At 45.2% G+C, this 24,131-nt stretch overlaps 1 protein-coding gene across 5 annotated transcripts in view; it reads right to left on the minus strand.

Annotated features, from left to right (window-relative positions):
* Window positions 1–24,131, minus strand: part of irag2 (inositol 1,4,5-triphosphate receptor associated 2) — a 184,640-nt gene that overhangs the window by 141,342 nt on the left and 19,167 nt on the right. For all 5 annotated transcript variants that reach the window (XM_086009980.1, XM_086009978.1, XM_086009979.1 and 2 more), the window contains exons 7-11: window positions 14,662–14,820; window positions 13,225–13,342; window positions 13,073–13,123; window positions 9,527–9,604; window positions 1,151–1,207 (exon numbers count right to left, since the gene is read on the minus strand). In XM_086009980.1, coding sequence (XP_085866106.1) covers window positions 1,151–1,207; window positions 9,527–9,604; window positions 13,073–13,123; window positions 13,225–13,342; window positions 14,662–14,820 — 463 coding nt within the window. The remainder of the gene's footprint in view (window positions 1–1,150; window positions 1,208–9,526; window positions 9,605–13,072; window positions 13,124–13,224; window positions 13,343–14,661; window positions 14,821–24,131) is intronic.

Raw genomic sequence — 24,131 nt, forward strand, 5'->3', positions numbered from 1 at the left:
ATTAACTGCAGCTCCCAATTTGGTGTCCTCTGCAAATTTTGAAATTGTATTTCCGATTCCTGAGTCCAAGTCATTAAGGTAAATTGTGAACAACAGTGGTCCCAGCATCGATCCCTGTGGAACACCACTTCTTACCTTTTGCCAGTCTGGAGAGCTACCTTTAACCCCTACTCCCTGTTTTGTGTTTAGTAGCCAGCTTGCTATCCATTCTGCTACCTGTCCCTGGGCTCCACAAGCTCTGACCATAGTCTGTTAGGAAGTAGTTGCCTGTTGAGCCAAATGAAGCCACGCTGGAGAGACGAGAAGCAAAAGAACTGCAAATGTTGAAAAATGTGAAATAAAAAGAAAATGCTGGGAATACACTGGTCTGTCAGCACTTGGGAAGAGGAAAGATAGGCACTTATCCATAAAGTCAACTCGCCTTTTTTTTAATCAAAATGGTGACAAACCTGCTTTCAGCATTTTTTGTTTTTACCTCTGCACCTCTGCTCTTTGAAGTGTTTAGATTACTAAAAAAAACTGATCGTGCACGGAAAGTACCATGCCATCTTCATACTTACCCTTCCGCTCCGACAATCTATCGGACGTAGGTTAAGAATTGACAACAGCGCTACTCAATGGGTAAAGCAACTTTTTGAAACAAATATTTAAACCTTAGCATTAAAAACACGAGACCTTGACAATTGCAGTTTCAATAAATTAAATCAGAACTGCTTAGAAGGCACATCTTGTGCGTAAAAGCATCGTCAATATTGACTTACCTACCCGTGACATCAAATGCCCAGTTAAACCAGTTTAACCAACATCAGAGTTAGGCCAGTGACTGCTAAATGCAATGCACGCTTGCTCGCTCCTGGTTCTATTAACTAGATTTTCTTGGAGACACATTAAAATTAACAATCACAATATCCTTCCCAGGGATTAGACAAGCAATTTATTTTTAACAAGGCTTGTAAAACAATATTTGGAGAACAAATGAGTTCTTGTAAAAAAAAAAATCAAATATAGATGTTCGGACACTACATTTTAAAAAGCCAGATGAACTAGTCCGATCAACGTGAAGCCAGTTTGATTGAAGATATTTTGCTTTGCAGATTTGAAACAGCAGGTTTTACAAACCCACTGTGTAAAAAAAAAAAACAAGACAAACCTCAAGTAAAACTGTGTCTTTATTCTGCACTAGGTTTTCAAGGTCAGTTAACTGAATCTGAGGAAGGAAAAAGAATAAGATTGTTGCTTTGTACAATAGATTAAAGCACTGCTCAATGGGAACCAAAAAATATTGCATCTTGTTGCAGCAAAGGGTACCAGCAAAATTAATTTAATTCATATATCCAATAACACATAGCCTGAAACCTGCATAATCTAGCCTCACTTTAGGTACAATGGGGGAGAAATTGGCCTCCTCTGCGCTTCTGGGGGGAGCGTTAACGGGGCGCTACCAGCTTTGCAACCGGGCGCGGCAAGAGTACAGACGCCCGCAAACTTCCCCCTGCAGGTTAGCGGCGGTGGTAAACCCATACACCACGATCCCCTGCGCCCCGGAGATCATAACGTCATCCGGTGCGCAGCGCCCCGGTACCACCCCGGATGCCAACTTGGCTTCTGCCCCCCTGCAGCATCGGCGAGCGTCAACACCAGCAGCCACGGGAGGCGCGTCATCACAGATGCCCGCTTGGGCAGCGGTCGTCAAAGGGATTGCCGGTGAGGTAGGCGAAAAATGTTTCATCAAGACACTGCTTTTTTCCTCTATTTTTCAGGTGCCGTGCTTGATCAGCCCTGCGCTCTGTTAGAGTGCGTGGGGCTGATCGGCGCTGAGCAGATGGTGCTGCCAGCGATCAGGGCATTCGTTTTCTTGCAGAGCCTGCAGCGACGGCCCTTCCCTTTAAGGGAGGGAAGGAGCCTTCCAACGCGGTAGCGCTGCACAGCCCACTGCAATACCGAATTTCTCCCCCAATATGTCCTAAAATACTTCTGCCGACCAACCACACAGAAGTGAAAGTACATCTCTTAAAATAAAAGCACTTGATTAAGACACACAAGAAATCAACTTCACAAATTTACATTGCACACATCTTGTATATAAAAAGGTCTTGGAGAAACACACTGGGGTAGGTTTGCCGCTTTGGGTGCAATCAGAAAATTGTGCCCAAAATGCGCTGGTTGGGTTCAGGCTTCATGTTTCTGCTAAAATCATTTGCATAATCACAATGTAAAATCTTACACAAACCAGCGCGATCAGGCAGTGTAACAGGACATTTTTTATTTTTTCCTTTTCATTCCTTGATGTATTTAAAAGCGGTAACCTGGTGCAGATTTATGAATACAGCTGAAAACGGATTTATCAGCAAAAATATTAAGCATTTTTTTTTAATAAGAGTGCCCAGTGCACCACCTGTGAGTAAGCGGACTTAAAATCACTGAAAATGATGGGCCTTAATTTCCAATAGGAGGTTTCCTGCGTGCGGATACCTCCTATCGAGGAAAAAATCTACGCCCTTACCGGAGGGCTCCCGAAGTCCAGACTCTTGCGCTCCTGGGGCTCTCCTGGTGCGCGCAGAGGCCCAGGCAGTTCGCGAGTGTCCCTAGGATTACGTGGGCCAGGCGAGCCAATGGGAGATGCGAATCCCCCTTCATACTTTTGATAGGTAGACCTGTCCAAAGTATGAATGGGGATCACTGAAAAAAGGCACTACAACATTAAATACATTTTTTTTTTATGACATTTTTTAAAATGAGTTAAAATTACATTAAATATTTTAAATAAAAATTTAATTTTTTGAAAATAAAGTTTTTTTTACGGGGCAAAAAATAAACTTACCTTTTTTTTTTTTTAAAAAGTATTTCTAAATTATGAACTGGTGAAATTTTTTTTAAACTTTTTTTAAACTCTCATGCTGGTAAAAGCAGGCCTTCCATCTGCTTTTACCAGGTGTAAGATTTCTATGGGTTTCCAGCGGGCGGAGGTTCTGCAGAAAGCGGAACTCTCCCCCCGCAGAGGCCCTTCTCCAGGGCAGGCTTCCGATCTGTCAAGAGGATTCTTGACAAATCGGAAATGCCAGTTTTCAGCGCATGCGCTTCGCATGAAACCGGCACTTGCGAGGTCCCTACAGGTGTACACACACCTCGCACACACCCATAGGCATCGGAAATTACGGGCCGATATTTAAAAAAAAACAACCATTCAATAGTTTCATTGGTGTACACTAGTCAGCTTCTTAGTAAATTCAATATTTTCTGTTATAAAAGAACTTTTAAAACGTGCTGACTAGCGCCAGTGCGCCTAAGAGAATGAGCGCAATTTGAAGAGCATCCCCGAACCATCACAATCGGCGGAATCTCACAATTTTGACCTGTTGCGGGCAGGGTCTGATTCGGGCAAATTGAATCTTGAACCAGCGTAAAAGATCGCGGAAAACACGCGCGCGAGTGGTTTTGGCCGTAACTCACTTAGGTTTAAAATTTCCCAATCTGTCACACCGGATCAGCCGATTCCGCCCGGATATAACTAATGGAATGCGACCCGACTGGGATTAGGCTGCTTGGATGTGTTTACTGCAAACAGAATCCACAGTAAACCCAGTCTGGGATGTTGGACTTAGTCAACCATTGAAGGGTGAAGACTCAATACTGGGAAGCAAGACCCTCTCTCGCTTCCGTGACAACAGGCTGCTTGTTTTGCTCTGACATTAGTCAGTTGGGGAAAGGTTGCTTGGAATCAGAGGAATGGATTTGAGTGCAGCATTCATTGTGGTTAAAGCCAGCTACGTGCCATCTGTTGGAGTTAAAAGGTTAGGTGAAACCTGGACTCGGGTACTTCAGGGTGCCTGGTGGGAGGATGTCCCAGAGTGGCTGGAATTTTGCCTACCACGACGGATCCCGTGCCGGCAGTCAGCGTGGGGGGTCGCGACCCCGTTGCTGGCTTCATCCCGCTGTTGAAAACAAACTTACCTTAATGGGGCCTATTGAGCCCGCCCAGCGCGTTACCCGGCCCAATTAAATGGAGCGGGTCTGGTGACATCAGTCATGATGCGTTTTCAGCCGGGATCGTTAAAGGGACCATGGCCACATTAGATTTGACGTTTAATCTAACATAGTGCTGTCAGTGCACTACAGCATTGGAGTGCTGCAAATACTGACAATGACTGCACAGAGGCAGAGGGCTGCACCCAGGTTCTCCCATGACTCCCTCTACATGCCTATGGAGGGAGTCAGAGCACACAGGGAGGTCCTCCTCCCTTCTGATGGGCAGAAGAGACCTCCCCACGAGACCAAAACAGCCTGGTTGCACATTGCAGAGGAGGGCACAAGCAGGGATGTGTTCAGGAGGACCAGAGTGCAGTGGCGCAAACGTTTCAATGATCACATTAGATCAGGAAACGTGAGTACAAAGCCACACTCACCTTCATCCTGCTGTGCCTCTCATCACATCCCCATCACTCTGCCTTCCCTACCCTTCTCCTGCGCATCTTTACTCACACCAACTTACCTTGTACCTCCACCCATCCCCCTCGATCTACATAATCACATCCCCATCTCTCTAGCCAGCCCTCGCACTCGCCCCCATCCTAGTGCACTCATACCAATTTACAACACACAAGGGTAGGCAATTGGGTGTTTTATGCAAGGATGCGATTGCTGCCAACTGCTGTGTAGAGGCGTTCTGCGCATGCACGCTTCCGGTTCGTTACGGGAGTGGGCTTGTTATTTATTTTTATTTTTTTTTCAAAGCTGGGAAGGGAGCGAGCTCGAGGCGACTGCTGCCAACAGGGAGTGTGTTCATTTGTTAAAAAGAAACATCATGCTTCCGATCGTTGGAGCTTCCGCTTCTGTTCATTGGCAGCAGTCACTCCGTTTATCCAATGTTTATGTAAAGTTTCGGTTAATGTGGCGTCAAACAAAAATCTTTATTTTCAACACTTTGCATTCTTGGACAGATTTGGGTGCACCTTTGGAAGTGGCTTAGTGAGTTGCAGTGAATGGTGAAACAGAACAGTACCCCCCGCAATGGTGGCGAGTGTGAAAGGAATAGCTTGGGCATTGTAGGGATGCTTTACGGTGTTGGTGTGGGGTGGTGCCAACCTGGCACAGCATGTGGCAGCTATATGGGTGTACAGCATAAAGTTACCTAAATCTGGCCATGAGGAGCCCATCCCTGGCAGCAATGTGCTCGGGTGCTGATGCCCTCTGTCCTGTGCAGCATCAGGTGATTACGGAGAAGGTTGGTGATGATGTTGGTGCTGCTGGTGCTGGGGCTGATCATGGTCTGATTCTGAGGACCAAGGTGAGACAGTATAAAGGGCATCCATGTTGATGGAATAGATAGCAGGTGACAGAAGCGATCTGTCAATGGTGAGGGAGTTCTTCCAATGAGGTGACACTGGATGGAGACTTTGCTGGAAACACTTGCAGCCTGCAGAATCTGTGCTGGAAATGGACTGAGCAACAGCTTCTGCCTGCGGAAAGTGAACATCTGTCAGGTGGGAGCTTTTACTGTACATTTGATGCTGTCAAGTAATCAGCTGGAGCAATGGCCAATGAACTCCCTCCTCAGGTTGACAGACGTGGTTCTCGAGCTGCATGAATCCCATGGCCATGCAGGGAAATTTAAAATGTAGGGGAGAAAAATGCTCGCAAGTGCCTGTAAACTACCCGATAATGATTTCAATTGGGTCTCCCACCACTGCCGGTCGTGTTGGCTCCGTGATAACAGACATGCCTGGGGGAAAGGCGTGTGGGGGCGGGATGACAGCGGGTTCGCAACCCACTGTCAAAAACAACAACTTTCCCACCCGCCCCACCACCGATCGTGCCCGCTACCACCCCGGAAAATTCCAGCCAGTGTGTGTCTCTGGGGTGGGGTTTGATTAACCGCTCCGTACCCATGCAATGATGTACATCCAACAATCATCTCCCCGGCGCAAGGCCTGCTTTTAACAAGGTAAGTGGTGAATTAATTAAAATTAAAACATTTTTTCCACAGGTTTATTATTTTTAAATACTTTAAAGAAAGGTAAGTTTATTTTTAGCCTCGTTAGAAAATGTAATTAATTTTTCAAAAATTTAAAATATTTTTTTTAAATAGTTATTTTATGTAATTTATAGCCATTTTAAAAATGTGATGTAATTTAAAACATTTTTTTGAACTTTTAGTGATGTTTTGGGGCTTATAGTTTTGACAGCTCCTCCTGTCAATTTTATGAATGGGCATTTCCCTGCTACCATTGGCTCTCCATGGCCCACGCATCGAACTAACTGTGCCCCTGGGATATGCAAGCACTGCGCGCCGGAAGTTGGAGCAGGCCCAGGATCGGAATCCCACGGGGGCCCACAGCTCGACGGCTGGCGCGCTAGGCAAGCGCAGGTCGGAGGCTTGCACCCGCGGGAAGCCTCCGACCCGAATTTCTGGGCCAATATTGAATCGGGGACAGGGACTCAATAAAATTAACGCAAGTAAAATAACAGTAATGAAGAAAATAATGGCATTAAAGAGTGACAAACCAGGGCCAGATGGTTTCCGTCCCAGGGTTTTAAAGGAAGTAGGTGAGCACATTGCAGATGCCCTGGCAATAATCTTCGAAAGATCTCTATATTCAGGAACCATCCCTTTAGATTGGAAAATTGCACGTCACTCCTATATTGAAGAATGGCGAGAGGGAAACCAGGGAATTATAGACCAGTTAGCCTAATATTTGTTGTCGGGAAATTGCTAGCGTCTATAATTTAAGGATAGGGTGACTGAACACCTCGAAAATTTTCAGTTGATCAGAGGGAGCCAGCACGGATTTGTGAAAGGTAGGTCATGCCTGACCTGACGAACCTGATTGAATGTTTTGAAGGGGTGACTAAAGTAGTGGACAGGGGAATGTCTATGGAAGTTATCTACATGGACTTCCAGAAGGCATTTGATAAAGTCTCACATAAGAGACTGTTAACTAAGGTAGAAGCCCACAGAGTTGAGGGCAAATTATTGACCTGGTTAGGAAATTGGCTGAGCGGCAGGAGACAGAGAGTAGGGATAATGGGCAGGTACTCCAATTGGCCAGATGTGACCACTGGTATCCCGCAGGGATCGGTGTTGGGGTCTCAACTATTCACAATATTTATTAACGACTTAGATGATGGCATAGAAAGTCATATATCCAAATTTGCCAATGACACAAAGATAAGCAGCATTGTAGGCACTGTAGAGGAAAGCATAAAATTACAAAGGGATATTGATAGATTAAGTGAATGGGCAAAACTGTGGCAAATGGATTTCAATGTAAGCAAAAGTGATATCATCGACTTTGGACCTAAAAAGGACAGAACGGGGTACTTTCTAATTGGTAAAAAGCTAGATACAGTGGATGTCCAAAGAGACTTGGGGGGGGGGGGGGGGGGGTTCAGGTACATAGATCATTAAAATATCATGAACAGGTACAGGAAATAATCAAAAGGTTAATGGAATGCTGGCCTTTATATCTAGAGGACTATAATACAAGGGGGTAGAAGTTATGCTGCAGCTATACAAAGCCCTGGTTAGACCACAACTGGAGTACTGAGCGCAGTTCTGGGCATCACACCTTGGGAAGAATATATTGGCCTTGGAGGGAGTGCAGTGTAGGTTTACCAGAATGATACCTGGACTTTAAGGGTTAAGTTTCGAGGAGAGATTACACAAATTAGGGTTGTATTCCCTAGAATTTAGAAGGTTAAGGGGTGATCTGATCGAAGTTTTCAGGATATTAAGAGGAACAGATAGGGTAGAGAGAGAGAGAAACTATTTCCGCTGGTTTGGAGATTCTAGGGGCGCGATCTTGCCAGCCCTGGGGAGACAGGTATGGAGGCGAGACTGCCGGGAAAATGGCAGAATTTGGGGGCGGGTGCCCAACCCGCCTCTGTGCCATCTTGCCAGGAGACGGGTAGCCGACCAGCGCCGGGTCCCGTTTCCTTGGAGGCGGGAAGGGGATTACAGCCACTTAACAGGTAGTTAACAGGCAGATAAGAGGATTATCCAAATTTTGCCCACACAAGTGTGGGCTTCCCGAAGGCGCCAAACCCTGCCAGAGTCACCGAGGCGAGCAATGGGTCTGTGGGGGTCGGAGGGGTGCAAAAGTGCACTGTGAAGGTAAGAGACGGGTGCAAGTGTGGAGAGGTGAGTATCTGAGGTAAGTGCAGTGTTAGAAAAAGTGTACTTACCTTTGTTTCTTCCTGCAGGCTTCAATCGATGGGTATGCGGAGAGTCTTGCAACTTCGCGGTAGAGATGACAGATGGTCGTTGCATTCTCCAATGCAGCAACCATCTAATTTCTGCAAAAGAAAGGTTTGATGAGTCTTGAATTCAAGAACTCATCAAACTACAGAGAATGTCAGTGTTTGGCAGCTTCACAAAGCTGTCAAACGATGACAATTCATCTGTCAAAAATTTGACATGTGAAATGTCATACGCTGACGTTCTCTGTAACCGGCTTTCCCTTAATTAGCCTGCTAAACCCGCTGGGCGGGCTTAACAAGGTCAATCAAGGGAAAATAGCGTGGGTTGACCAGAAGTTGATGGAACCAGGACTGAAACCTGACAAGTGGGAGACCCGCCTCCAAAAGCTCCCCATTGGCAAAATCCAGCCCTGGGACGAGGGGCATAGTCTAAAAATTAGAGTCAGACTTTTCAGGCGTGAAATTAGGAAGCACTTCGACACAAAGGGTGGTAGACGTTTGGAACTCTCTCCCGTAAACGGCAATTGATACGAGATCAATGCTAATTTTAAATCGCAGAGTGATAGCTTTTTGTTAACCAAGGGTATTAAGGGATATGGTCCAAAGGCAGGGATATGGAGTTAGTTTGCAGATCAGCCATGAGCTCACTGAATGGCAAAACAAGCTCGAGGGGCTGAATCGCCTCCTCCTGTTCCTACTAGTTATCTAAATGTGACAATCCACCATACATCTGGGCACCCATCAATCTTCATGCTACTGCATTAACTTTGTATTTTAAAGAGCACTACAATTAAAACCTAAATTCCAAACTATTATTCAGTCTTGAAACATTATCCAAGTCAGTCTTTGAAAGTTTTATTAGCTACCTGTGTTAATTCTTAAAGTAGCTTCCTACAAAACTTCATTTTACTACAAAACTAAAAAAAGTGATAGTCAGTCCATGGTTTGAAGCACTTCACACAAAGGGTAGTGGAAATCTGGAACTCCCCCGCAAAAAAGCTGTTAAGGCTAGGTCTTGAAAATGTCAAAATGGAGATGGATAGATTTCTGTTGAGTAAGGGTATTAAGCGATATGGAACAAAGGCAGGTAGATGAAGTTAAGATAGAGATCAGCCATGATCAAATTGAATGGGGGGGGGGGGGGGGACAGGCTCAAGGGCTGAATGGCCCAGTCCTGTTCCTATGTTCGGTGGATAGACTGAACTGAAATTTTAAAAAGGAAGGTTCATATAGTGAATGTAGATTCACGTACAGCAAGAGTTTCAACACTTTTCACCCAGAAGCTACAAAGATCACATTCACCGGTTAAGAGGTCCATTAAGTAACTTACCTGGAGTTCTGTTTTATCATCGGAGAGCACAGCAATCCTCTCATGAAGGGCATCAATATCTATGGCATTTTTTAGATTCTGAAACAAAGGCCCAGAATGTCATTCTTATTAAGTACAATTCTTTTTCCCTCAATTGGAAAATCAAGAACAGCTAAGATTTTTAAGGACACATTATCACATGACAAATCAATTAATCAAATAGCTACAATATGTTCGGTGGCACAAGCAATATCCTGAGGATGTAGGCGTAACTGGCAAGGTCGCCAATTATTGCCCATCCCGAGTACAACCAAGTGGCTTGCTCTGCCACGTCAGGGTAATTAAGAGTCAAGCACATTGGTGTGGGACTACAGTTGCATATAAGCCAGACTGGGAAAGGACATGAGAACAAGTTGGGTTTTTATGATGATCAGACAGCTTCATTGTCACTTTTACTGATACCATCTTTTAAAAAAAAAAAAACTGAACTAAAATCCTCACATTCGCTGGATTATTAGTCCAGTAATAAAACCACCAATACATCCTATGGGCCAGGAGAGAAAAAGAGAGAGAGAGAGAGAGAGAGAGAGAGAGAGAGAGAGAGAGAGAGAGAGAGAGGGGGGCAGGGGAGGAGTTGGAGTCATCACAGGAAAAGAGAGAGAGACCATAAAGCCCTAATTCCATCAAACAAATGTAAATGGTATTTACATTATATGCACTCGCTTTAGTTTCACAAGGTAACTTCTTTGCCAGGAATTAAATCGCCAGACAAGAGGGATAATAATCAATTCCACTGATCCCCAAAACACTGGTTAAAAATCTCAGAATCCCATGGAATAAAAATGGAATTTGACCCAGTCTCAGTAATTCAATGGCCCTGGCATTAACCTAAAGTCAGTACAGTACTGCAAGGGCAGATTATCCATTTCCTGGCTTTCACACAGGACAGATTCTTGCGTACAATGCAATACATCCATGCCAACTTCATTTTTTATTTGAACACGAGCCAAGTTGTGCATTTGGGAAATCAGAGATTTTCCAACTTAGCAACTAAGTTATTACTTTCCAAACAAATTAAAGCATGTTTTCAAAATACCACAAAAGGAGGCGAAAGATGAGCAGTTTAGCGAGTTAGTCACTGTCCCATCATCTCTGGAACTTGGGTTCAAATCCAACCTAGATTTTTTTTTTTTTTTTTTTTTTTTTTTTTTTTTTTAAATATTATTCATTCTCGGGATGAGGACGTCACTGGCAAGGCCAGCATTTATTGCCCATCCCTAATTGCCCTTGAGAAGGTGGTGAGCCTCCTTCTTGAACCGCTGCAGTCCATGTGGTGAATGTACTCCCACAGTGCTGTTAGGGAGGGAGTTCCAGGATTTTGACTCAACAACCATGAAGGATCGGCCGATATATTTCCAAGTCGGGATGGTGTGTGACTTGGAGGGGCCGGTGTTCCCATGCGCCTGCTGCCCTCGTCCTTGGTGGTGAAGGTCGCGGGTTTGGGAGGTGCTGTTTATTTTCATTAATGGAATGAAAATGTTTCCTCCTCCCAACAATCTGGGCTTGAATGTAATGAGAGTCTGGCATGTTAGTCCACAGCAAAATGAATAGCCAAAGGTTAATTTTATTTTAGTTCCTCAGGTTACTGTAGTTTCTAATGCAGAAATTACCAATTTTATAATTGAGGATACTCACAAATGTACTCAATTTGTGTGCCCCTGACTATTGCCCATTACTGGTCTTCAACAAATACTAGTGTTGATCCCTACCCATCGTCCTAAAGACTCCCAGGACACCCACCTTCGCTGGCTTTCAAGCAATTAGACTAGTATCAGTGTGAGGGGTAGTAATTATGGTGCTTCTACTCTAGAACATTGCAGCTCCTGCATGGACATGTATCATTTTTGCCACATCATCTTCAACATGTTGGCAATCTTTTGGCAGCGTGTCTTAAATAAAAGTCAGTTTTATCTGCTGACCCCTTATCCAGAGATTCACAATGTGACGGCACACAGCTTCAGCAACAAGTAAATATTTGAAAGTTTTACTGGAAGCAAATGGGTCGAAGGATTCAAGTAGGGGAATTTGCCCACTCTTTTGCACCTAGTAGCACACCAGGGATTCTGAAGTGAACCTTACAAATATCCTGGATGAGTAAGTGTCCATTAGGTTAGCTTTGGCCAAATAGGAGAATGGTGGTACCGATATCCCTAGGAAACTCTGCCTGGGAGGTCTCTAAAATCGCTGTTGAATTAACTGATAGTTCCACCTCAGACTGTGGTTCTGGTTATCAGGTTAGGGTTGTGCCTCATACTTGATGAGGAAAATCTCCCCTCTGGAGATGGTACAAGTTCAATGAGCACAGCTCCCACCACCACTGAAGATGATTATTCCTTCACCAACACCGAGCATTATAAGGTCCCCGGAAACACTTTGAATACCCATCACTACAAGCTCTTGTTGCTATCTGCAACAGAATAGGAAGGGAGCTACGCACCAGTTATCTTCAACCTCTCTCCACATCATTCTAGAGTGAAGCGCAGTTACCAGCATCCAAAAGTCCTGTAAATGAATTGCCAGTTCCACAACTTGGAAAAAATCAGAGGGTTTGATCAATCCCATCAGCAGTGGTAGGATTTTAGGATACTTGGAAAGGACCCGGTACACTACACTTTAGTGAGGGTGAAAGACAACGTCACTGTGATGACTATTGACTTCACAATTCCACTCATAAGTCGATAATTTGGTGGTCACTTTAAATTTTAGTTGCTGCCAGTCAGTATTCAGCTTCACAAACGCAAGTTGCTGCAGAAGAGATCCATCACCTTCACATTCACATTCAGTTGAAAATACACAACACCCTTCCTATAAAAAACACATTTGTTTGAAAAAGACAAGAATACTTCAATTGAGAACCACGTGGCACAATTGCTGGCTTTGTTCTGAAAATGGTTTACAAGCAAAGGAATTGGTAATCTGCTGACAAAAGGGATTTGGGTCTGATGCTTATCAGATGGACATTGCTGAAACTTTCATATAGAGCTGGCACAGGCACGATGGGCCAAATGACCTCTTTCAGTACTGTAAAATTCCAGGGTTCTAAGGGAATTAGGGTTAAGTTTGTTTATTATTTTCTGTATTGGGGGATAGAGGTACTCTCTAAACTACTGAAATAGGCTGTATTTTAATAAGGCTGTTCTGTGCTATACAGGCAAAGTCATGGTCCAATAGAATGTTTATCGTAATGCTTTGTGAAGTCTAGAAGACTAGCACCATACCCAGTAATCTAAATACAGAGACAAAGGTTTCTGTTCGGCCTCTGGGCTCCCAACATTACCAGATATTGGGTAGAAAACTCATTACACTCCACTATATAGGGAGCAAGGTCTCACTTACAGGTATGCCTTTGGTGTGTCTCGTGCTCAGGTGTCAGAGTAAAAAAATTAACAGTGACCACCACTTCATATGGCCTTGCTGTACCAATCTACCTAAAAAATACATACATTCATTGTAAATGCTGGAGGTGTTTTAAAGCATTCAAGAAAGGCAAGGAGATAATGGGCCCACCTCTTCCTGAAGTGAGGCAATGTTCTGAATTAGGGATCGATTGTCCTTTGCCTGAAATGAACACAAGAATTGGATGTCATACACTCAACAATGGACACTGTCCAAACTTGGCGACAAACGATCTAGTGAGATTTGTTCAATGCAAGATTTACCGCCTGCTTATTCTGAAGGATAAGCCTTTCGTTGCTTGCTTCTAAAGTACATATCTGTGTCTTCATATCTTCTAGGTCTTCTTTCAAAGACTTTTCTATTAAAATGGACTGCTGAGCACTGTGGAGATTTAAAAAAAGTAATTCAGGATCTGTTGACACTGGATTGTAAGCAAAGCCAATCTCATGTGGTATCCCAGAGAGTTCAAGGGTAGACTATTTCCTTGTTAGATGCAAAATGTCAAGACTAGATTGAAATGGGTTTTCATTCTCAATTTATATCAAATGTTGGGTATTGAGCAGGAATAAAACTACATCAATATTTGGATGTAGGGAACATAAAAAGGTGAAACCTAACCCATAATCTTCATCTCCCCTCCCCCAATGGTTGTGCCCATTGCATTGAGCACAATAATGATCAAAAGGCACGTGCTCCTGATCTCCTTATCCGACAGAAACTTAAGGGACATTAGCGGCAACAGGGTCAGCCGTGGCTCAGTGGTAGCACTCTTGCCTCAGAGTCAAAGGTCATGGGTTGAAGTCCCAATCCAGAGACTTGAGCACATAATCTAGGCCGACACTCCAGTGCAGTGCTGAGGGAGTGCTGCGCTGTCGGAGGTGCCGTCTTTGAGGATGAGACTTTAAAGCTGTCCGCCCTCAGGTGGACATAAAAGATCCCACGGCACTGTTTTGAAGAGGAGATGGGGAGTTTTCCCCCCAGTGTCCTGGCCAATATTTATCCCTCAACCAACACCTAAAAAAAAATTACCAGATAGTCCCACAAACAGCAATGAGATTTTTAAAAATCAGACTATGTTTCAAAAGTACTTCATTGGCTGTAAAGCGCTTTGGGACGTCCCGAGGTCATGAAAGGCGCTGTATAAATATGCAGGTTCCTAAAATGAGCCTACTACCCATTCAGCCAGTGCCATTTTAAACCATTAAATGGAATAGATCAGTTATATTCTTAATACTGGAGTATATGGGCCACCAGAGGTCATTCTCCCTTCCATCAATGGCCATTAGGAGACCTGTTCCTGTAATATTGCTGCATGAGATACAGTTCTGCTCTCTTGCTGTTTGTAGACAGAGAAGGAGGAAGCTCTCAGAAGGTTGGGCTATCCCACCATCAGATGATTGGCTTGCTAGGTCACTTCAGAGGGATGTTAAGAGTCAACCACGTTGGTGTGGAGCATTTTATATGGCAACTCTCCAGCATGGCACCTTTCAGATCAGGTGCTCATCGGATGGAGAAGCAGAGGGCAGGCTGGCATGGCATCAGCCACAGATGCGGTGATAAATTATTGAGCAGCCTTCAAAGCAAGATACTTTGGGAATCCTGGAATATACTAATGACATTTAATTTTTAAAAATCTGAATAGAGTTTTAAATTGGAAAACATCTTAAATCAGAACATTTTTGAAAAGGCTGCCTCCTTACCATTTCACCTGACTAAGGAGCTCCTCATTTTCCTCCATTAATCTGTTGTTACTTTCCTCTGTGTTGTCCACTGCCAATCTTAACTTCAGATTCTGCTCCTGAAGTTTTTGGTGGTTGTATTGGAGATCAGCAATGCAAGATATTAAATCCGACGTCTCCCTGCATTTGAAAAACCGGAGAGTTTGATTTTAGAAAATGAGGCAATTGGTAACATTCATCCAACTAGTATATAACTTGCTTTTTTATATTCATTCTTGGAACGTGGGCATTTATTGCCCATCCCTAGTTGCCCGAGGTGGTGGTGAGCCGCCTTCTTGAACCACTGCTGCAGTTTGATACAACCGAGTAGCTGGCAAAGCCACTTCAGAGGGCATAAGATAAGAAATAGGGGCAGGAGTCGGCCATACAATCCCTCGAGCCTGCTCCGCCATTCAATAAGGTCATGGCTGATCATCGGCCTCAACTCCACTTTCCTGCCCGATCCCCATATCCCTTGATTCCTCTAGGGTCCAAAAATCTATATCTCAGCCTTGAATATACTCAACAACTCAGCATTCACAGCCCTCTGGGGTAGAGAATTCCAAAGATTCACAACCCTGAGTGAAGAAATTCCTCCTCATCTCAGTCTTAAATGGCCAACCCCTTATCCTGAGACTATGCCCCTAGTTCTAGACTCTCCAGCCAGGGGAAACAACCTCTTAGCATCTACCCTGTCAATCCCCCTCAGAATCTTGTATGTTTCAATGAGATCACCTCTCATTCTTCTAAACTCCAGAGAGCATAGGCCCAATCTACACAATCTCTCATCATAGGACAGCCTCCTCATCCCAGGGATCAAGCTAGTGAACTTCTGTTGCACCACCTCTAAGGCAAGTATATCCTTCCTTAAATAGGGAGACCAAAACCGTGCACAGTACTCCAGGTGTGGTCTCACCAAAGCCCTGTACAATTGTAGTAAGATTTCCTTACTCTTGTACTCCAATCCCCAGGGCAGTTAAGAGTCAACCACATTTGTGCAGATCAGGAGTCACACGTAGGCTGGATTGGATAAGGACGGCAGGTTTCCTTCCCTAAAAAGGACATTAATGAACCAATTGGGTTTTTACGACAATCTGAGATTCATGGTCACTTTTACAGATACCTCACAATTGGTTAGAATAAACTGCATCCGCCATTGCTCTGCCCACTCACTGAAATTTACAGATAGTATCAAGGGTTTAACAAAAGGTTTAAGAGTGGCAAATGTGCCGATCCCAAGCAATTTTATTTTCCTTTCTCCGAGCCCAGCAGGTTGGCAGCGCTTTCTCTGGGCGCTTCTCAAACTCGCACAATATTTATGCCAGCAATTCAGACAAGCTTTCTTTTTTAATTTAATCTTTTCATTTTAGATTGCGTGCATGCTACCTAGTCAGAATACAGCAAACTTTCAAAACGTGCTGCCTTCATCGCGGCTGCACATGACATGGAGCCACCACTATTATTCGGGGACTCCCCTCCCACCACCCCATCTACGGGCCCAACCAACTCCCAGAAACCACAACCAAACAAGTTGCCTCCAATCCTTATACAAAAAGCAAAACACTGCAGATGCTGGAAATCAGAAATAAAAACAGAAAATTCTGGAAATACTCAGGTCAGGCAGCATCTGTGGAGAGAGAAAATATATTCTGACGAAAGGTCATCGAGCTGAAATGTGAACTCTGTTTCTCGCTCCACCAATGCTGCCTGGCCTGCTGAGTATTTCCAGTATTTTCTGTTTTTATTGCCTCAAACCCTTGATGTCAATTGCTCCCAATGCAAATAGTCACTCCAAGAAACCTGAATGTATTAAGGTACTCCTCCTGTAAACACTGTGATCAAAAGGCCAAATACCTTTAAAACAAAACATACCTTGAAAATTTAACAATACAAAATAGGACAGTCATCTGGAGTAATAAATGGAGCAATTTGCCAGTTTGCAATTTAGAACAAGATGCACATTTGAAAATTCAATACACGTTCTTCACACACATTTACTCAAAATGCCAGCACACTGCTGTAGGACTGATTCAGAGAAGGTGGCGGTGGACCTTCATCTTGAATTGCTGCGTCAGTGTGGGGATGGTACTCCCAGTGCTGCTAGGTTGGGACTTCCAGGATTTTGACCCAGTGACGATGAAGGAACAGCGCTAGATTTCCAAGTCAAGATGGTGTGTGACTTGGAAGGGAACTTGGAGGTGGTGTCGTTCCCATGCACCTGCTGCCCTCGTCCTTCTAGGCGGTGTAGGTTGTGGGCTTGGGAGGTGCTGCCGAAGAAGCCCTGGTGAGTTGCAGCAGTGCATCCTGTAGGCGGTACACACTGCAGCCACAGTGCGCCGGTGGTGGAGGGAATCGATGTTCAGGCTAGTGCTCAGTGAAGACTGCTCCAAAGATGCTACCTGCAGCGCTCAGATCATAACCAGAGGGGAAGTAACCTACAGAAATGCAAGTTTCACAATGAGCAACTCTAAAGCTGAATCTCCAGAGAAAGATCACAATGGGTGCCACTGATGCTGGGGCAGGTGTTCGTGCTTCTGAGTTTATGTCCAAAACAGATCAATATTGCTGCTGTTTGGTATTGTACAGGAGGTGTTGCCACCCAATGCCAGTGGTAGCAAAGACCAAGATACAGACACAAACATATTCTCACTTCATTAATAAGGCACAGCATGCAGGAAACCAAAGGAATACTGCAGCAGTTAGAGACTTCCCTCAGGAGCACAGCAAGGAACATTCAAGAGCAGGATAATGCTGGTCAAGCAGCTAACTGCACAGTTGAAGCATTCAGTCAGTCAGTTCAGGAGCTCCACATGCAACATGAGGAGGCATTAGCTGTGGCAATCAACACCACCTTTTGCAACTCAATAAGACTTTGTGGGGTCAGGGGGTGGGAGGTTATGGATCAATATTTTCAGCCAATGCCTCAGCAGCCATATTACTTATTGGTAACTTATGGCCCCCATTCTCTTTCCACCAGAGCAGCAGCTGCAGGTATCTCCCCCACTGAGTCCCACACCTGCAGTTGTCTTCAGTTTTTGCGCATTTTGTGACACAAATGTGTGTTGGACCCCAAACTGTCAGCTGCATTCGAACACCAGCCCAGACATGCACAGCTGAAGTTTCTGTGGTTGTCACGAATACAGGATACCCAGGAAAACTCGTCAGGCCAGCGCAACCCAGACGAGGGAACGCATTCTGGTCTGGGCTGCATCAGGGAGCAAAGGAGACCCGGAAATGCCATTAGGCAGCTGGTGTGACAGTCACTGCTAGAATTTTGTTTTATTCCCGCGAGTAACCCAAGCCAAAGGTGTTTCCAAGGGTTTTGTTGAATTACAGGAAAGAGTACATGTTGATAAGAAAGACTCAATATAGAATACAGCGCCTTTCACCACCTCAGGACGTCCCAAAGCTCTTCGTAGCCAATGAAATAGCAACCTTAGAAGGGTTGGCCTTTGAAAATTGTTGTATGCACACTTAAAAATGCTCTGGAAGCAAGGCCGGCATTTATTGCCCATCCCTAGTTGCCCTGTCCAACTGAATGGCTTGCTGGGCCACTTCAGAGGGCAGTTAAGAGTCAACCACGTTGGAGTGGGTCTGGAGTCACAGAACAGACAGGCAAGGACGGCAGGTTTCCCTCCCTAAAGGAACATTAGCGAATCAGTTGGGTGGCAGGTTCCTTCCCCAAAAGACATTAGTTGGGTTTTTGCAACAATCTGGCAATTTTTGTGGCCTTTACCCCTCTCTTCCTGCACCCCCCCCCCCCCCTGGTGTTTGTCACAAGTTACTAGATTTATTAAATTCAGTTTCACAATTAACCGACCTAGTTCCAGTACAAAGGGACTAAAAAGCTACTGTACCCATTGTTTCCAGTCAGTTACTGTCAATGGAGGGCTGATTAGAGAAGTGGTAGCACATACAGAAAAGGACAATGGAGCAGCGTTCAAAGGGGAAGAAGGCACACCACAGATAATTTCACATGCTTAGTGGGCTGGGAAGGAATGCAGGAGCAGTGGAGGGCTAGCTCTCCAGGAAATAGTTCAGCATGTTTAGAGAGCTGGATTAAAGGTGTAAAAGGGAAGCAAGAACAGCAGAGTGTGGTACTAGATTCTCTTCCAATAACAGTGGGCATATGAAAGGCAATGCTTAGAGGAATATAAATCACCGAGATTAAAATAACTTTATTGGTAGCAGGAGAGAGAGCAACAGACCTCCACCAGCCTGTAGAATGATGCACGCCTCCAATGGGAGGGCATCAAAATGGTCATAGGTAGAAACAGTGTGCTGGGATTCTTCTTTTCAGGGAAGTTGCAGCAGGACTTTCACCTGTCACTTTGAATCCGCCCCAAAAGAAGCCCATTTCCATGTCGGTGCCTTACTCCGTATGTGTTGTATCCGTGTGTTAATGGAGACACGGAATGCAGGAGTTGGTTTCACAGGTGTTTACTGAACAAAGTCTGGAGGTGAACTAACAGATACAAGACACTATACAGGCTTATATAGCCCGGGTGGCCATTACCGGCATTACAGTATACAGGGGGCTCTTAAAGGCACATACACCACAGTATGCATGGTGGGATGCCCGCAGGATTCCTGACGGCCAAGAGGTCACGCACCAGCGCCAGGAGGTGAGTATTGAGGATGTTGCTGGTGGGACACAGCAACAACACCATGGGAGTCAGTGAGGGACCTTAAAAGGCAGAAGTGCCCCCTAAGGTCAGAATCGCAGCTCCGTCAAAGACAGAGAGCTGAGCCTTCAGTGGGTAAATATTTGGGGTGAGAGTCGGGAAGGTGCTGCAAGCAGGGTGGATGAGCAACAAATCCTCCAGCAATCCAAGCCCTGAGCCCCCGCCACTATTTGCTTGTGATGGTCGGGGACAGAGCAGACAGCAGCAATCCTGGAGCTTTCACTGCCTGAATTCTCCCTCATTTTCCTACACATTGAGGAGAATCCCAACAGGAAGCTTGGACTACATTCAAAGGTGCTATATAAATACAAGCTGTTGTTAAATACAAAGATGGTTGCAGCCTTGGCTGACTGGTAGCACGCTTGCCTCGGAGTCAGGTGGTCGTGGGCTGAATCCCCACTCGAGACTTCAACACAAAGGTGCAGTAATTCCAGTCCCAACGCGTGAGTACGGACGGTGTACTCGCGCGTGGGCCCGTTGGAAGTGCCGGATTCCAGCATGCACGGGAAACCGGCATTTCCTCTACATCAAACTAAGGGGTTAAGAGGTCCAATGCGTGCGCACAGGACGCTGCGCGCACGCGTTGAACTTCCTTCGTTTAGACAGGTTTGCGCGTGTGCAAGGGACTGAACTTTTTGGAAATGAAAAAAGGAGGCGTAAGCAGTGGATTCTTGAAGGTAAGTGGTCTATTATTTAAAATTATTACATTTTTTTCACAGCTTCGTTGTTTTTAAGGACTTTACAGTAAGGTAAGTTTATTTTTAGACCTGAATTCGTAAAAAAAAAAAATCAAATTTTATTAATTGTTTTAAATGGTTTTTTAAAGTTATTTATAGTTTATTTAATTATTGGGATTTTTTTTAAATTTTAATTAAAGTTAAACTAGTCTTTTGGGCGCCCGTACTTTTCATGAGTTTGACAGTCTTCACAATCAAACTCATGAATGAGTTTCCCCTCCCCTGATTGGCTGCAGAGTGCTCACCTGATCCCAGCCAGCACATCGTACTAACTACGCCGCTGGATCAGGTAAGCACATCGCGCCGACATCGGAACCGGGCCAGTGACAGGAAATGCAAGCAGGCCCAGGCTTCAGATGTCAGCGCGCAGGGGTGAGTGCAGATCGGGGGCTTGCACGCGCGGCAAGCACCCGATCCTAATTGCTGGCCCAAAGTCTTGGCTGACACTCCAGTGCAGTACCGAGGGAGTGCTGCACTGTACGAGATACCATTTCACAGATGAGACGTTAAACCGAGGCTCCGTCTGCCCTCACGGGTGGACACGAGTTCCCACGGCACTATTCGAGGAGGAGCAGGAGAGTCCTCCTGATGTCCTGGTCAATATTTATCCTTCAAACACTAAAACCGATGATCTCATTGATGTTTGTAGGAGTTGCTATATAAATGCCAGTTCTTTCTTTAAATCGAGGGTTGGGCAACATGGTTCGATGCTACGCAAAACAGCAACATATCACATAGCCTTCTCTGCCAATGGTCATATCAAACAAACTGAAGCCTAGTCATGGCCATTAATTCTCTTAATGGATTTTGCAAATGCCCCCTGGTCACAATAGTGTTGTTTGTAAAGTTGTAAACAGTAACCTAGATTGTGGTGTGCCCTTATTAGGTTGGTTGAGGGGCTGTAGGCAGGTTGGTTCCATCTGAAGCAGAGTTAACGCCATGTGGTGAAGCCAGTACGTTCATGCTGGCTGTGTGCCCTGCAGTTCCTTCTTGCTTCATCAAACCAGCCATGCAGAAACACTTCCCCTTGCGTTTCACACATTTACGCAGAATACAACAAACGGTTATTATTTTTGGCAAAAAAAAGCAACAAGCGTAACATCACACTGCAGAAGGCACATCCAGCCCACGAAAATCATTCCTCTTCACTGTCCTTGCATTCAATAACTGGCTGTTTATAATAGTACTGCTTTGGGTGGGCGGGGTAAGACTGTTACCAGTACAGTGGGCATGAAGCATCAAGTAAATGAATCGACAGCTCAAACGCATGGTACAGCCCCCGCCAGTTAAAATAGCTACGTTTAAAACGGGCGGTCGCTTATATCAGCCAAACAGCAAGAAGCATTGAAATAACAACAGAAAATGCTGGAAACACTCAGCAGGTCAGGCAGCATCTGTGGAGAGAGACAGAGTTAACGTCTCAGGTCATGACCCTTCATCAAAACTGGAATAAGTTAGAGGTGGAACAGGTTTTTAAGCAAGTGTACAGAGGCAGGGAGAGGGGGGAGGGGAGGAAAGAACAAAAAGGAAGGTCTGTGATAGGGTGGAAGGCAAGAGAGATTAAAAGTCAAAGGGGATGATGGTGCAAGGCAAAAGGAGAAGGTAATGGGACAAGAAACAAAAGATGAGTCTAGATGAGGTGTAAATGGCGATGGCAGAATAATCGACAGCTGCCATGTGAGAGAAAGTAAATAAATAAATAATAGGGGCCGAGAATATGGTCTGATTGTTGAACTCGGTATTGTGTCCAGAATGCTGTAAAGTGCCTAATTGGAAGATAAGGTGCTGTTCCTCGAGCCAGAAGCATTATTCATTTGCATTATCAATTTCAAAGTCGCCGGTTATAGCGTCTGAAGTGCTTCATTTATTTCACCAGAAACAGCTGTGTTTACTCACTCACTTCAGTGGTGTGGGGTTACAGTTTGCACTGACTGCAGCTTCAATTAAGCTAGTTGCATTGCACGCGGTCTTGAGCTGCAACATTCTTGTCGTATTCTTGCAAATTGCACAAGTTTTCAGGGATACGTGCTCATTACATAAACTGAAGAGCAAAAAATTTAAAGGATTGAATTATTAATCGAAGTAGCGTTTCGGTCTCCTCTAACGACAAGGGTTGACCGTCAGCTCTTGGCACAGAATTGATCAGATTCATCAAGGTCAGAGCTAGAGCAACAGTTAGTGTTAAATAAAAACAGTAAATGCTGGAAAGACTCAGCAGGTCAGGCAGCATCTGTGGGGAGAGAAACAGAGTTAACGTTTCGGGTCGATGGCCTTGAAAGGTAACAGAGGTGCCGTCTTTTAGCCGAGACCTTAAGCCAAGGCCCCACCTTCCCTCAGGTGGAGGTAAAAGATCCCAAGGCACTGTTCAGAAGAGGAGCAGGAGTGTTGTCCCCTGTGAGAAATTCCTTCACTCAGAGGGTGGTGAACCTGTGGAATTCTCCAGCACAGAAGGCTGTGGAGGCCAAGTCACTGAATATATTTAAGAAGGAGAGATAGATAGATTTCTAGGCGCAAAAGGCGTCAAGGGGTATGGGGAGAGAGCGGGAATATGGTATTGAGACGGAGGATCAGCCATGATCATATTGAATGGTGGAGCAGGCGCGAAGGGCCGAATGGCCTACTCTGGCTCCTATTTTTCTATGCTTGTGTGTGTCTTGGCCAATATTTATCCCTCAACCAACACCTGAAAACAGGTGATCTGGTCATTATCACATTGTGGGAGCTTGCTGTGCACAAATCGGCTGCTGCATTTCCTACATTGTAGTGTATGTACTTTGCAGAAGGAACTATATTCTGCAGCCCCTGTATACTGCAGTACCAGTAGTGACCACCCCTGTAGTCTGTGTAGTAACTTTGCATAGTTAGTTCCAGTTTGTCTCCACTCAGTAAAGACCTGTTGTAACCAAATCCTGCAGTCCGTGTCTCAATTACACACGGACATAATACTGGCGACGAGCAGATCCGGACTTACCTACAGTCTGCACCACCTCATGGGGATCCATCCCTGAAACGAAGTTGTCAGAGGTCGAGGCCAGAAGGAAGAAAAAAAAAACAGAAGAAACGGGCGTCGACCGTGGGCAACCACCTCTGATTCATCGGAGTTGAAGATTTGCAGGAGAGGCTGTCGAGAGCGGGGCTTGGTTATCCAGTCTATGGTGTTCCAGCTAATCGGGCTGGTGGCAGGTAGTACACTGATCCTTCCTGGGCTGCGGCGGGCTAGAGCTCGATCGGGTGGCTTTTCAACGGGGCCGAGCAGCATTGTCGGGAAGAGAGAGAGAGGGTGGAGCACACAGGGCACGGCCGGTGCTACGAAGCCGGGCAGCGTACAGACCCAAGAGGAAAGTGTCCCGTAGGATTGCTCTGATGACGGGAAAATAAAAGAAATTAGAAGCACAGAAAGCCGCGAGGAGCTGCAGTTTGCCACGGGAACCGTGGAGAGCGGCGTTAGCAGCAGCGCGAGGGAAAAGTGCGTGAAGACCATAGGGCGTCGCCATCGAGGCATAAAACGCCAGCAACAGCGCTAGCAGCAGCGGAGAAGACAGAAAGCGCGGGAGGCGCCATCTTAATCCAGCGGGGAAGGTGGTAAAGCGCGGGAGGCGCAATCTTAGATTTCCAAGATGCCGAAGACTGGCAATATCACTGCCTTCGATAATGCAATAGAAGACTGGACCACGTATGTGGAAAGAGTCGAAGTATATTGCAAGGCAAATGAAGTAGCCGATGAGAAAAAGGCATCGGTATAACTAAACATAATGGGCCCAAGAACGTACGGCCTATTGCGGAACCTGATCACTCCAGCCAAACCGATGGCGAAGAGTTTTAACGAAATTGTTGATATCCTACAGGAACACCTAAATCCTACACCGCTGCTGATAGCAGAAAGATTTAAATGCCACAGGAGAAATCAGCATAAAGATGAGAGCAATGCTGATTACCTTACGGAACTACGCAAGCTATCAAAGCACTACCAGTTCGGAGCAGGACTGACAGATACTCTACGGGACAAATTTGTCTGTGGACTCCAGTGAAG

This window comes from Somniosus microcephalus, chromosome 17 (assembly GCF_052327205.1).
Source record: "Somniosus microcephalus isolate GS21.2 chromosome 17, FLI_Smic_1.0, whole genome shotgun sequence".
NCBI lineage: Eukaryota > Metazoa > Chordata > Chondrichthyes > Squaliformes > Somniosidae > Somniosus > Somniosus microcephalus.